This window comes from Rhinopithecus bieti, unplaced genomic scaffold (genome assembly GCF_001698545.2).
Source record: "Rhinopithecus bieti isolate Rb0 unplaced genomic scaffold, ASM169854v2 scaffold_19459, whole genome shotgun sequence".
NCBI classification, from domain to species: domain Eukaryota; kingdom Metazoa; phylum Chordata; class Mammalia; order Primates; family Cercopithecidae; genus Rhinopithecus; species Rhinopithecus bieti.
In genome coordinates, this window is record NW_016809864.1 from 2,936,246 (window position 1) to 2,950,876 (window position 14,631).

The 14,631-nt window shown below is 51.6% G+C and overlaps 1 protein-coding gene across 1 annotated transcript in view; it reads left to right on the plus strand.

Moving 5' to 3' along the window:
- The window catches only part of SNX29 (sorting nexin 29), a 604,821-nt gene extending 590,490 nt beyond the window's left edge, over positions 1–14,331 (plus strand). The window contains exon 22 of the mRNA XM_017890705.1: positions 12,442–14,331. Coding sequence (XP_017746194.1) covers positions 12,442–12,571 — 130 coding nt within the window. The 3' untranslated portion in view covers positions 12,572–14,331. The remainder of the gene's footprint in view (positions 1–12,441) is intronic.
- Positions 14,332–14,631: the final 300 nt, after the last annotated feature.

Sequence of the window (14,631 nt, forward strand, 5' to 3'; positions counted from 1 at the left end):
AGGAGTAGCAGAGGGAGGGTGTACACTGGTGCCTTCTCAGGGAACACTGTCAAAAGACAGAATTATAGTAAATGTAAATATAGAGCCAACTGGCTTTTATGATTCACGAATTGAGGCAGCCTCCATTGTATAAAATAGGATGAGAGCCCCCACTGGTCAATGGTAGAACAGGTTTTGTGAGGTGGGGACAAGTGGATTGGTTAACATCAGGTTACTTACCTCAGGTTGCGTTTTTGTTAAGAGTTAAACAGAGGGGACTTCGTCTCGGGTAGACTGCAATCGCCTGCGTGGGGGGTCTTCCTGCTTCCATACAGTTGTAGCTTAATTAGGTGGCATTGGGCTTGAGTGACTCGTTTGGTCCGTTGGGGCCTAGCGCAGGGTGTACAGTGCAAAATAATCACGTGTCGCCCAGTGATGGGCATACGTTCTGAGAGAGGGGTCGTTAGGTGATTGCGGTGGTGTGTGAACCTAAGAGTGTGCTCATGTACACAAACCTATGCAATACATGAGTGTACTGGATACCATGGGCACCTGCAACACAGCAGAATTCGTGTATCTACAAAGGGTAAGAGATGAAAAATTATCCACCTGCCTCGGACCGTACCCATGACTGGAGCCTGTAGGACTGGAAGTCGTTCTGGGTGAGTGGTAGGGGGAAGTGGATGTCACGTGCACTAGGGGACTTTACAAAGGTGGGACCCCTACGCTATACTACATTTATAAGATATTTTCCTTTAATAATTAGCCTTTGCTTTTAACTTTTGTACTTTATCAAGTTTTCTTAAAACTCTTGACTTTCATAATACTTACGCAGTGTAAAAAATATTTCTTTATAGCCCTACTGATGAGGTTTTTTTCTTTTCCCTTTAAATTGTTTAAATTTTTTGAGGTGGACTCTTGCTCTGTTACCCAGGCTGGGATGCAGTGGCATGGTCTCGGCTCACTGAAACCTCTTGAGTTCAAGTGATTTTCCTGCCTCAGCCTCCCAAGTAGCTGGGATTCTAGGAACATGCCACCACTCCCAATGAGTGAGACAGGGTTTCACCATGTTGGCCAGTCTGATCTCAAACTCCTGAGCTCCAGTGAGCCACTACACCCGGCCCAAATCTTTTCCATGACTGGCAGTGCAGTAGGCTTGACACCAGCATCACCTCAGACATAGGAGTAGTGTGGTGCATTGTGATGTCAGTGACATTTTTCAGCTCCATCATGATCTTACGGGAACTGGAGGACTCTCAAGTCCGCGGGGCAGGCAGGCTGCGTTTTTCATTCACCGCTGTCTTCCTGTGGGTCTTCTGCTTAAGTTTTTGGCCAGGGTTGGTTGGACTGGGTGCTGTGGTGGAGAGAGGACTGCAAGGGAAGCGGCTGGGATTACAACAGAGACATGATGTGTTCTGAGCATCCCATGGAACGTGGGGACAGGGGCAACTGAGAATTAGAACAGCAGCAGGATTAAGGGAGAATCCTTTTCATCCTTGGAAAGTTAGGCAGTTTACCCCAGCAGAACCATCACGCAGCCTCTTTAGCCTGCCCTAGTAGATGATATATGAGGCCTTCTGAAATGTCAACCCGAGCCAGCTCTGAAACCTGAGGTACCCACTAAAGGTGACCAGGGGCTACCAACAAAGAGGCCCGCAGCATCACAGCCATTGGTCATGATCAGAATTTTACCCAGAGCCATCTTTTAGCCTTGAAATGGTGAAAGCTGACGTCTAGAAAGCATTGGTAGACTGCTCTATGAACTTAAGCCATCCTTGAAAGTTAGGCACATTGCATCTTTAGTTTTTAATGGGCACTGTTTACCCCGGGGATGCATGCACCCCACAGTGCCATGCCTCTCAGTACCCCGTCCATGGTAGATCCATACACCTGTCCCTCTGCCCCAGCTGCTCCCACAGTCCAGGCCCCAAGCTCCAAAGAAATCCGTTCTCCATCCCCCCATCCTACTACTGGTCCTTGTGCCTGGGATCCGAATCCAGCCCCATTCCGTTTCTACGGGGGTGCTGTACCTGCCTCAGCACAAGGCTCCCTGTCTCAGACTCGTCTTTGTCCCCAACACTCCTCAGGCCCCTTGGGTGATCTTCACAAGTTGTACATCTCGTTTATCCACCTGATGGTGCTCCCCAGGGACAGGTCCGCAGTCGCCAAGATCCACAACAGGGCCAGAGGCAGCCCATTTGCAGAGAATGTGCCCGAGTTTGCTTCGGACCCTAAATGTCTTCTCCTGTTTAATCTCATAGGTGGTTGATATTGGCCCCATTTTTCAGATAATAGAGGAATTAAGAGACTTTACACAGATATTGGGGGAGAGAGAGAAAAGACTTTTTTTTTTTTTTTTGAGACGGAGTCTCGCTCTGTCACCCAGGCTGGAGTGCAGTGGCCGGATCTCAGCTCACTGCAAGCTCCGCTTCGCGGGTTCACGCCATTCTCCTGCCTCAGCCTCCCGAGTAGCTGGGACTACAGGCGCCCGCCACCTCGCCCGGCTAGATTTTTGTATTTTTTGGTAGAGACGGGGTTTCACCGTGTTAGCCAGGATGGAGAAAAGACTTCTTTTAAGCAAGTAAATTCACAGGTCATAACTGCAACATCTTCCTAGAAACCTCGAGGTCTACTGCCCTGTCCTCTGCCCCTTAGCCCAGGATAAGTAGTAGTCGGATTGCGTTTGGATCCCTTTTCTGTCCCATAGGCCAGGGGTCCCCAACCCCTGGACCAGTACCCAGTCCGTAGCCTGTTAGGAACTGGGCTACACAGCAGGTGAGCAGAGCTTCCTCTGTATTGACAGCCACTCCCCATCACTCACATCACTGCCTGAGCTCCGCCTCCTGACATCAGCAGTGGCATTTGATTCTCATAGCAGTGCAAAGCCTACTGTAAACTGCACATACGCGGGATCTAGGCTGCGTGTTCTTTATGAGAATGTAATACCTGATCTCTCACCATCTCCCATCGCCCCCAGAAGGGACTGTCTAGTTGCAGGAAAACAAGCTCAGGGCTCCCAAAAGCTCCCAGTGATTCTACATGATGGTGAGTTGTGTAATTATTATTTATAGCAATGTAGTAATAGAAATATTATGTACAAATGTAATGTGCTTTATCTCAAAACCATCCCCACCCCCCGAGCCTGTGGAAAAATTATCTTACACAAAACTGGTCCCTTGTGCCAAAAAGGTTGGGGACTGCTGCCACGTCACCTTGGGCATGGCCCTGAACCCGAACGTAAGCCACGTTCTGCTTCTCTAATGTGGGCCTGGGGCAGTAACTTCCCATCTCCCATGGTAAGGATGGCAAATAGATGAAACAGTGACACCCAGCCTCACAGCAGTCACTCCGCGAGACTTACACAGCACCTTCGTCCTTAGTATCTTCCAGGCCATTTCCACCATCGTCTCTGGCATATCCAAGGCCAGAATGCTTTGATTTAAAGCAATACCAAATTTCAAAGCAACTTTACTTTCATTTTGGGATACGTACCATGACAAACACATGTAGAAAAATGACTAGAGAACTGTCTACTACTGTCCTAACAGTAGTTATCCACAAAGGGTGGGTTGACAAGCTGTTTTTTTTTTCAAGCAATGAGCCTGTATCATTCTTCTTTAAATACTTTTTTAAATGACAGGATTCTCTAGATTCTTACTGCTTTCTCTTTTCACCATTTAACTTGTGCTTGTAGAAGAGCAACTACACAGCCAGAGTTTGCAGAAGAAAAGCCTGAAGCTTAAAATATCAATGAACTTGGCAGCAACGTCACAGCGTTATTGAAAGCACACTCAAAAGATCATGAAAAAATGCTGGGTGGGGGATTTACATTCATCTGGTGACAGGTTGTGCCCTCAGTATTTTGAGTTCTTTAGTTCCCAAAAGCCAGTGTCTGTTCTGCAGGCATCCCTGTCCCCTGCCCCGAGTCTTTTGGGTTCTTCCCTGGGAGTCACATGTACCTCCTGCTTTTCTGGGCATGCCTGTCCTGGCCTCCACCTTCCGGACCATTTCTATGTATGGTTGAAACCTTGCTCAGTGTGGCTACCGAGGGTCTGTCCATCTGTACCTCTCAAAGCAGCGAGCAACAGCTGCCTTGTCACATACCCACTTCTGCCCCCACCTAACTGTAGCGTCTTGGGGGCTGGGCTTGGATGCATTTGCATCTAGTCATGGACTGTGGGCTCAGACCACACATTCGAGATCAAGACCAGCCTCTGCTCCTCATTAGCCATAGGATTTACCCTCCCTGCTTTATTTTCCACACCCGCAAGATTAGAATGGTAATTACAGCACCCCCTTCATGTGGCCAGCTTAAGGATGGTATGAGAATCTGTTATTCCTTTAGCTCAAGATTTGACAAGCTCAAGATTTAATTATTCAGAGTAATTAAATCAAGTGCCTTATGGTGTTGGGATCCAAAGAGAACCAGACCCAGCCCTGCCTTCAAGGAACCTTTGATACTGCCAGAGCCATTTCTGGGTCGCTTGTGTCAATGGTGGAAGTCATAGAGACCCATTTCAAACCAAGAGGCAGGAGGTAAAAGTCTTGGTGGATGTCAACATAGTTCACAGTGGAATTGGATTTCATGGGGCACCCATCACGCAGTCCTGAGGCCTAGGTGTTGCTGAGGAACGAAGTCAAAGGCTGTTCAGCCTGGTGTGCTCTGACGCCACCCATCGAGACCCCCAAGGCCATGCGGTACAGAAGGCAGGGCAGCGCCACTCCCTCCCACTCCACAAATCCAGGGCCTAAGTAAGATGCAGGGAGCACATTCTCCATGATTTCCACGTCCTGGAGGCAGAACTGGGTTTTCAAACTAGTACATGCACAGACTTATCAGAGAGCTGGGTCGTGGAGGATGTTGGCCACATCCCTACGGCACACACAGCTCTGTCCTACCTGGGTTGCAGAGACCCAGCCCTCCTCCCTATGAAGGCAGCTCCTAGTAAATGAAATACTGACCAGCTCGGCTAAACCCAGATCACAGGTGAAATGTAATGAAAAGCTAGTCGCTCCTGGCAGCCGTTTTCACTGATGAACAGTTGAGGCTGTCACATTAATTTCAGCCGCATATGCTGGTGACAGGGCACCATGCAGTGCACCCCAGAGGCTTATTAAAAAGAACAGCCACCCCTGGGGCCCCTTGGCGGGTGCCGTCACAGCCCGCCTTCGCCCCAACTCTCCCGGTGCTGCTGTAGATGCCAGCAGCGGCAAGGACGGAGATGGAGTTTCTGAAATGAATACCAAGCGTGTGTGTCAGTCCCCACGCATGGCCTGGCAGGGGGCTCATTACCGCAGCTTACATCCTTCTCCTGGGAGGGGAGGAGGCAGTGCCATGGGGACGCATGGGCTGTTTGCTAAGTGACCGTGGTGTCCCAGGAGTTTTTTCTCCATTTTCTCCAGTTGCCTTCCAGATGAGCTCAGAGCCAGGTGCAGCCCAGGGGAACTGATGTCCCCAGAGTTTCCCAGGTTGGTGGCAATGGACCCTGCAACCCAGGAGGGCCCGGCCCCTCGTGGATTTGCGGATGAATCCTCTGTACCATTTCCTTCCCGTGTTCTCTGCCCAGTAGTTAGAACTGCATTTCTAAGTCTATTCCCTCCCTGTGTGACCCCAAAATGGCTCTGGTAATACCAGGTCTGAGGAGTAAGATCAAGGTCTGACCTGAACACAGGGTTCGCAGAGGAGTGAACCCTGCCAGAGGTGGCCAAAGCCAAGTTCAGCAGTGAAGGGTGAGGGTATCCAAGTAAGCAGCACCCCCACGAGCCGCGCTCAATCCCAGCAACCAACGTGACACCCTCGGCTTTGTCTCAAGAACCTGCAAGGGAGATCCTGTGATTTCCCCTTCATGTATTGTTGCACCATTTTTTAAAACAGCTCAAGGTACAGTTGAACCATTTGAAGTGCACGCAGCTTGGTAGTTTGACTTTGATTCCCCTTCACAGGCGAGGAATCCGAGTCCCAGAGAAGAGCATCGTGACCGGCCCAAATACCCATGCTGGTAAATGACACGGCCGGGAGTCATCTCAGACTTTGTCCCCACGGCCCCTGCTTTCTGCCCAGAGACAGGGACAAAGGTCCCTGACCTGAGAGCTTCAGGCTATCAGGGTCTTCCCTGAGGGGCTCTTTCACCCCGGGAAAGTCTAGATTTACAGATACTGCCCTCTTGGAGTCAGGTTTGAGATGGAAGCCTACCATGGTAGTGTTTCTCATTTTTACGGCATAGTTCGGTGAATTTTGACAAATGCATGGAGTCCTGTGGCCGCCACCATCAAGGTACGGAACAGCTCCTTTACCCCCCAAGTCCCCAGCGTTCTTCTATAGTCAACCCCTGGCAACCCCAATGTGTTCTCTGTCGCTCCTAGTTTTGCCTTTTCCGGAGCGGCCTATGAATGGACTCAGCTGTGGGGCAGCTCTGGGAATTTGACAATGCGCTTGAGATTTGTCCATGTTGCAAAAACCAGCATAGTAAGCAGCAAACATTCACCCAATACGAGGGGCAGCAAGGGAACGAGGGCTGGTATTTAAGAAAAGCTTCTCAAATTCTTCAATGTGCCTTTAAAAGCGGGTTCATGAATATTGTTGCAAAGGCCAAGGTCACCGAAAAATAAAGGTACTGAATGTCATATAGGAGATGCACAGAAGACAGTAACAATGGAGCCTGGGAAAGGGCACGGCCTGTCCTCATCACAGCTCCAGGTGGGGTGACTCTGGGCTAACGGATGTCACTTCCCACAATCAAGATGCTGGGATTCTGACGCTCACACCCTGAAAGTGGCCTCCTGGTACCCACCCTCCGGGTACCAGAGGAGCGTCGGGATCTGGATCCATGGCTCTGAAAGTCTGCTTTGGAGAAAGTCACCCTAGAGGCGTGGCCGCTATCCTGAGCCAGTCCTTTATCACCACCTTGGTATTTCAGCCATAATGGTGAAAATAGATGGGGACTGGATTTTGTTTCTTGTAGTATGTCCTTCATTAGTAAATTTAGCAACCGAATAGGGTGAATAACAATTGGCTCAAGGAATAGGGCCAGTAAATGGGGGGACTCTGGGAGTCCAAGAGGGGCAGATCACGAGGTCAGCAGATGAAGACCATCCTGGCAAACACAGTGAAACCCCGTCTCTACTAAAAATACAAAAACTAGCTGGGCATGGTGGCAGGCGCCTGTAGTCCCAGCTACGCGGGAGGCTGAGGCAGGAGAATGGCGTAAACCCGGGAGGCGGAGCTTGCACTGAGCTGAGATCCAGTCACTGCACTCCAGCCTGGGTGACAGAGCAAGACACCATCTCAAAAACAAAAAAAACTGGGAGACTGCTCCCCAAGTCTGAAAGATGTTGAGACATCTCGCAGCACTAGCTGAGGGGTCTGCACCCTCGCGTGGTGGCTTCGTTAGGCCTCCTGTCTATCACATCCCACAGGCTGTCCTGGCCCCTAGAAACTGAGTCTTTTCTCTTGAACTCCCCAGAGCCAAGAGGAACACGAAGAATGCCAGAGATGGCACTCTCTCATTGTTGACGGAACGGCCACGATTTCCTAACCCTCATTTGCTGAGCTGTCTTAAGACTGGAACCCCCACCCATTTGCTGACTACCTTTTATTTCTTCAGGCTGTCCGTAAATATCCCTGCTGAATACCCATCTCTCCCCATCTACGTAGCCCTCCGAGGCCTCTGCTGTATCGGGACCAGGCGGCAGAACACCTGCAATGTCTAGACACTGATCTTGTTCCAGAAAGACGAGGATGGGCTTTTCAGAGAAGGTTCCCTCGGCTCCCTCTAGCCCCCTTCCCCCGGGGCAGGGAGTTGAGGGGTTGCACTGGGAACAGGAGGTAGTTTGGGAAGTATGCTGTATTTTGGGAGTTTGTAAAATCTTTGTAGACGCCTCCTTGGCTGGGTAGGGTGGCTCATGCCCATAATCCCAGCACTTGGGAGACTGAGGTGAGAGGATCGCTTGAACCCAGGAGTTTGAGACCATCCTGGGCCCCATAGGGAGACCCCCCATCTCTAGAAGAGAAAAAAAAGTTTCTACCCAGTTTCTTTGGCCTATTAGATGCTTCTAGCACTAAAAGTTGCTATGAATTTGCTGGCCAGACTTCACTGGTGCCTTTTACCTTCTTATTGCAGGCTAGCAAAAGAGCCATATCTATTTCTAATTATTGCCAACCGCATACATATGCACTGAGTGATGTATGATGGGCACTATTATCCTCACTTCACACATCAGAAAGATGTGTCTTGCAGAGGTTATGGATCTTTCTCCAAGGTCTATAGTGTCTAACAGAAGGAACCCAAGTTTTCTGACTCTGAATATGGACTTAAGGCCTTTGGCAATCCATTCTTATGGATTGCCGTCAAGACCCCCTTTTTCTTGTTTGCAAAACTAGAACAAACCTAACCCCAGCATTAACAGAGTCCCTGCTGGCGAGCAGGAACAGAACGTACCTTGTCCATGCATTCGTCTCTTGCTTAGGCCCCAGAGCTGCAAGCCCACTTTGTTAAAAAATGCAGTCATTCCAGACAAGAGACAGTCTGCTTCTTGGTGGCTAGCTTCTATCAGTGAAGCTGGGTAAGAAATGGTGCCGTCATTCCGGAAGTCTCAGTGGTACACGAGGCAGAAGTCGCCAGCTAACAAGGGCTATGGGGGATGGCAATTTCACTCTGAGGATGCTGTTGGGAGGAGGCATCTGCAGCAGGGGCTGGAGGGAGCCTTGGTTTTAAAGGGGGAAAAAAAAAAATCAATGGGTCTTATTGAAGGCTGTCATTGTAAATGCAAGGCCTTTCAGCTTCCCTGGAAAGTGTCTGACTACAGCCCATATCTGTACTGTTGGATGCCGGTCCTGGAGTCAGCGTGGCACTGGCCTCATCTCTCCCCTGTAGGGGAGGGGCCCAGTGGGGGAATGTGGGGTCTCCTTCCCTTCATCGCTAAGTAGTGGCCCTGTCTCTTCTATCCACATCAGTCCGCCTCCTTCCCCAGTTTACACACTCCTAGTCCCACCCACCCCACACCTTCAGATCGTGCTATTCAGCCAGACAGCATTACCAGTATTAGGCTATTGTCGACCTACAAAGATGGCCGTTGCAAGAGATTCAGCCTCTTATGTCAGCAGCCGCCAGCACTCTCCGCTCAAGCCCACTGTGCCCAGCAGTCCGGGTTTTCCGTCCATCACACACTCACTGAAGCCCCTGTTCCATGCAGATTTCTGCAGGTATCATCCTCTCAACTTGTCCCGAATGAAGCCCATCGTCTGGCACCCTCGTCTGCCCATCCTCACCCTGGGTTCTCAGGAACCATCACAGCAGCCCTGCTGCCAGTCCACCCGGGTCCACCCGTCTCACCACCCACCACGCCTGTGTCCCAAGACATGGCTCTGCTCCACAGGGCCAGGAGGACTGAAGCATCTGCATGTCACATGAGCCCACTGTCACACTGTGAACCACAGCAGCCAACACTCACTGGGAGTCCCCAGGTGCCAGGCTCGGACATCAGACAGACACAGCCTTGTGACTGCTCAAGTACACGCCCTGAGCTAACCCTGCGTTCCAGGCCGAGGAAACAGCTAGGCTGGGTCTGCCCGGCTACAAGTCCACCCCTCCCCCACAGGCCCGCCACTTCACCTGTACTCATCTTCACAGCTACAGGGCCCTTTGGACAGTGACCCTCAGCTCACTCCTGCTCACCCTCCACACACCTCTCTTCCGGGAAGCCCTCTGTGCCCTGCTCCGAACCACCTGGGTTCCCTCTCATTGGGGCATCCCCCGCCGCCACCCCATGCTTCTATACCAGTGATCTGTCCAGGGTCTGCCCTCCCCATCCTCAATGGGACTGTGGCTCTCCAAGCCCAAGGCCACTTCTGCACCCCTTTGTGCCCAGCCTGGTGTCTGGTGGCACAGCCCCTATGTGTTTGAATGTTCAATGCTGCCTACTCATTGTCACTGCAGGCACTGGATCCCCATGATGCTTAAAACCACCCTACCTTTATTCTGTCCAAGGCTCAGATAGCAGGCATTTGCCTACAGAAACACAGCTAGTTGGTGGCTTCAGGCAGCCCTAGAATCCCTACCACAGCACTTGGATGTGCTCTCGGTTGTCGTCCCCAAATGACAGACAAGGAAACGAAGCCTCAGACAGCACCATCCACAGCAGGACTGAACAGAGGCATCTGCCTCAGAGCCCCACCCTCTCTCCACCCCTGCGCATGGCAGGTACTGTTTGTTATAAAAGCATCCTCGCCCCACCAACTGGTACCTCTTCTCTCACAACCAGCAAGGCACTGGCCTCTCCCAACCACTCTCAGAGCCCGTTACCTCCAGGGCTCCTCCCCAGGCTCTGGACATTGCAGGCCAGGTTCGTCCTGGCTGTGCTGACCGATGGCGGTGGTTGCAGGTTAAGGAGTGGCTGGTCAGACCCTGGATCTGAATAGCGTGACAGGAGGGGATTGTGAGGGCATCGCTTTAAACAGACATTTACATCCAAGGCTGCCTTTATCTTTCTAAGAATCAGTCCCCCTACACCGTGAGCAAAGACCTCCTTCCAGCATCTTCAAACCATCCTCTCAGAAGGCTCCAGGGATAAAGAGGCTTCTGGTAAGGCGGGTCATCCTTTGAAGTAAGAGGGGCATGTTTGCTTTGGGCCTGCGGCCAGACGCCCACCTAGAGGAGGAATGGGTGGCACATACCAGGCTGGACGGGCTCACAGATGATTGAGGGCATCTCCAGCTTTGTTCAAGGTCAAATGTTTTTTTCATCCATGCACAGAAGGAAAAGCACAACTTGACTTTTAGAAGGCAATCATTAAAAGGGGTCTTTCATTTTCTTAGCTTATCAGGGTGTCAAACTTGAAATGAGAGGTATTTCACTCCCAGTGGTTGTGTCCCTGGAACGGTGCAACGCAAACCAGATCATCATAAAAAGAATCACTCCTGAGATGCATGAAGACACATTGGGGTATTTCAGGGAACACTGCGGCAACCCTCTAGGGGAACGGATTTCTTTACGAACCCAAGTCTCCCCTTAACTCATGTGGTGTGTGAAACTGGGCTTGGAGACAGCTGGGGGTGGATGATCCTGATCGGACACTTACTTGCTAGATGGCCCTCTTCCTCCCTGAGCCACAAATAGGGCGGAGCTAGCTGTGGACAGGGTCCTGTCTACCCTTGTAGGATCCAGAGGGCTCACATCCAGAAAGCTATGACAGCACACAGGTGCTCAGGATACAAGAGTGAACACTGGTCCTAGTAGGTTTTTGTCTTGTTTTAAAGCATTTTGTCCCAGTGAGATATTTATTGGAGACAATTTTTCTTATGTCTGTTTTCTAACATCTGTTATCTTAGCACTTAGAGATCATTCTTATCAACTGCTGCATCCTGTTGATATTTACTTCCTATTCCAATAGCCTGTGATCGACAGAACATTCCCAGCCCCAGATTTTACATGTCCCCTTAGCTAACAAAGGGGACTCTTCAAGTGTGATTAAGGATTAGCCAGGCACAGTGGCTCACACCTGTAATCCCAGCACTTTGGGAGGTTGAGCATGAGGATCACTTGAGACCAGCCTGAGCAACAGAGCAAGACCCCATCTCTACAAAAAGCTTAAATAATTAGCCAGGCATGGTGGCTAGTGCCTACAGTCCCAGCTGCTCAGGCAGCTGAGGTGGGAGGATCACTTGAGCCCAGGAGATTGAGGCTGCAGCGAGCTATGACTGCACCATTGCACTCTAACCTAGGCAAGAGTTGAGACTCTGTCCCAAGAAAATAGTTTTTTAAAAATGCAACTGCAACATGGGACTGCCTGCTGAGCCCCCTCCTCTCTCAGGGTACAGCCTCCTGGCCTCTACTCTGTCCCCTCAGAAGTGTGCCCTGGGACTCACACATGCTGTGCTGCTGTGTGTTGCTTCGTGTTGCTTCAGAACCAGGATCGGTGTCCCCCTCCTGGTGGTATCTTCTGCTGTTCCTGGTTGTTAAACACAATACCATGCCCAGCCACCTTATAACTAGACCGGGGCCTAGGGCCTGATGATTTCCTCAGGATCAGTTCCACAGGAAGTCCCTCTGCTGTGTTTTGCTACACATCTTTTATGACTTTACAGTGTTCTCCAAAGTCACCTTGGACTTGGAACTGTACCTTTGCTGGAAAATGAAAGAAAACGTGGGGAAGAAATATATGCCTACAACATTCTTTCATAACCTTAAAATGCAGCCGGAACACTGGTACCATGAGCTGGCTCAGACTCACAGCCAAGCTTGGTTGGAGCCTCGCAGTGCTTTAAAAACATAGAAAGTTTATGTGACAATACGGGTTTCTCATTTCTCCAGGGGGCACTTACCAGTCAGAGGCTGCTCCAGTGAGCCGGCCCACAGTCCCCAAGCACATCTCTCCTGCTGCCCACACACCTGGCTCCCTTCCCGGCCCGTGGTCATTTGCGTCCGAACCCCCAGACTTAAGCTGATTCTCTCTCTGCTCTTCCAGCGACATCGCCCCACCCGGAGAGCCTGTGAACAAGAACAGCCGGGCCAAAGCGGCTTCCCGCTTCCCCAAACTGTCCCGAGGTCAGCTCCGGGAGACGCGCAATGTGGAGCCCCAGAGCGGCGACCTCTGACCTCGACGGAACCCCAGCCACGGGCCCTATGCGTCGCGCCAGCTGCCTCCACCCCAGCCACTGCCGCTGGCCCCTCACCTCGGCGTGACGACCACGCCCACCCGGTGACCCTGAGAGCACACGATCCACACCAGTTACACGACACCCTGATTAAAGTGGTCAGTCTTGGAGCCACATGGTCCCTGACCCCAGAGAGCAAGGCCGTGCCTCGCTGGACAGACTGCAACACGCGGTCCTTCTGCTCCTGGGGTCTGCCCTGGGCTGCAGGGGCTGTTCGTTCACCTCCCAGCAGTTCAGGACTGGCAGGAGGGTGCCCCCTGGGTGAGATGCACAGCTTATCCCCTAACCCAGGAAGGTTCCTGTAGAGCCAACCTCTCCACTCTTTTCCACACGGGGCCTAGAATGACTTTTTGCTGTTTAAAGTTATTGCCTGGCCCAACGTAGGGATGCCTGGAATTGGCAGCGGGGAGGGGATCTGGTTCCTTTTACTGCATTCTCCACCAACGGTCATTAGACACCCAGCCGTGTCACCTCTCACTTTTCCCGAGGGATATTCCTGTGGCCTTGGCAAGGAGCCATTAGTGGTGTTTGAGTTCAGAGAACTTCCCCTATCTTCCCCACGGCTGGCTTCAGGAAGGACCAGTGCCCTCAGGAGCCTGAGGCCACCAAGGCCCTCACCAGGCTTGGAGGGGGGACTTGGACATCTGACCCAGTCATCAGCAGCAACCTGATAACCCGGCATCATCCAGCTTGTCCAAAGTGGCCTTGGCCTCACCATCATGAGACACTTGGCTCAGGGAACCACTAGTAGGAGGTTCCATGGTTTTCAAACCCAGCTCCGTATCTGTGTACTTGGACCCAGCATGGACACTGAACAGATCATGTTTCTCTCCACTAAAGACATTTTCTATCCCCCGTCTGCCCAGCTAACGTTATCCTTGGGAAGAGAATTCTGCATCCCTTAAGATGGAGTCCTCTACTTCCTTCCATGCTAGGATGGCTCTCAGAGTACAGGGGTCCTTGGCAGGTGGAGAGGAGGATGGGGACCAGCAACAGGGCGGCCCCTGAGGCTCCTCCTCCAGTGAGCTCACACCAGAGCCCCTCGCAGGACGAGGGCTATTCTCACATGCTCAGCACCGTTGAGGCAGTTTGCATTTCTGGGGTAAAATAACCAGGTAGGTCATGAAATGCACTATGCAAGAAAAAGTTAGTGCATTCCGCCTTAAGCTGACGCAGAGACGCAGTGGAACCTGAGGACAGAAGGGGGTGGAAGGTGATAGTTAGACGGCAAGCCATGGGCTTGTCCTGGACCTGCTTCAACTCAGTGGCTTAAAATGTGTACTACCCAGGTGAGCATAGAGCATTTCCTGGCTCGAGAAACTCTCTGGAGAATCATCTGGAAGGTTTATGCTGTGTGTTCCCCTCGTAGCCAGGAGGAAGATTGCTCATGGCGTTTAAGGGTGAGATCACTCACACACAGCCCCCCGCAAAGAAGCCGAGGCCTATATGACTTCCTAGAGAACTTTGGGCCAGGTAAGCCACGCCCTGGTGAGACTCAATGAGCCGGAGTGTGCATGGAGGTAAGGACCCTGCAGTCAGTTTGCGAGTCTGGAGGACCCGAGATATCCCTAAAAGGCAGCCTGGTCTCTGTCCCACTCACCTGCCAACGTTGCTGCGATACATATGGTTTTTTTGTTTTTTTTTGAGACGCAGTCTCGTTCTGTTGCTGAGGCTGGAGTGCAACGGCCCAGTATCTGCTCACTGCAAGCTCCGTCGCCTCCCGGGTCCACGCCATTCTCCTGGCTCAGCCTCCCGAGAAGCTGGGACTACAGGCGCCCACCACCACGCCTGGCTAATTTTTTTGTATTTTTAGTAGACACGGGGTTTCATCATGTTCGCCAGGATGGTCTTGATCTCCTGACCTCGTGATCCGCCTCGACCTCCCAAAGTGCTGGCATTACAGGTGTCAGCCACTGCGCCTGGCCAATACACGCTTTATTGGAAATTCCAGGGCCACAGTGCACATCAGCCCACGTGGCTGGCAACTCTGAGTGTCCTCA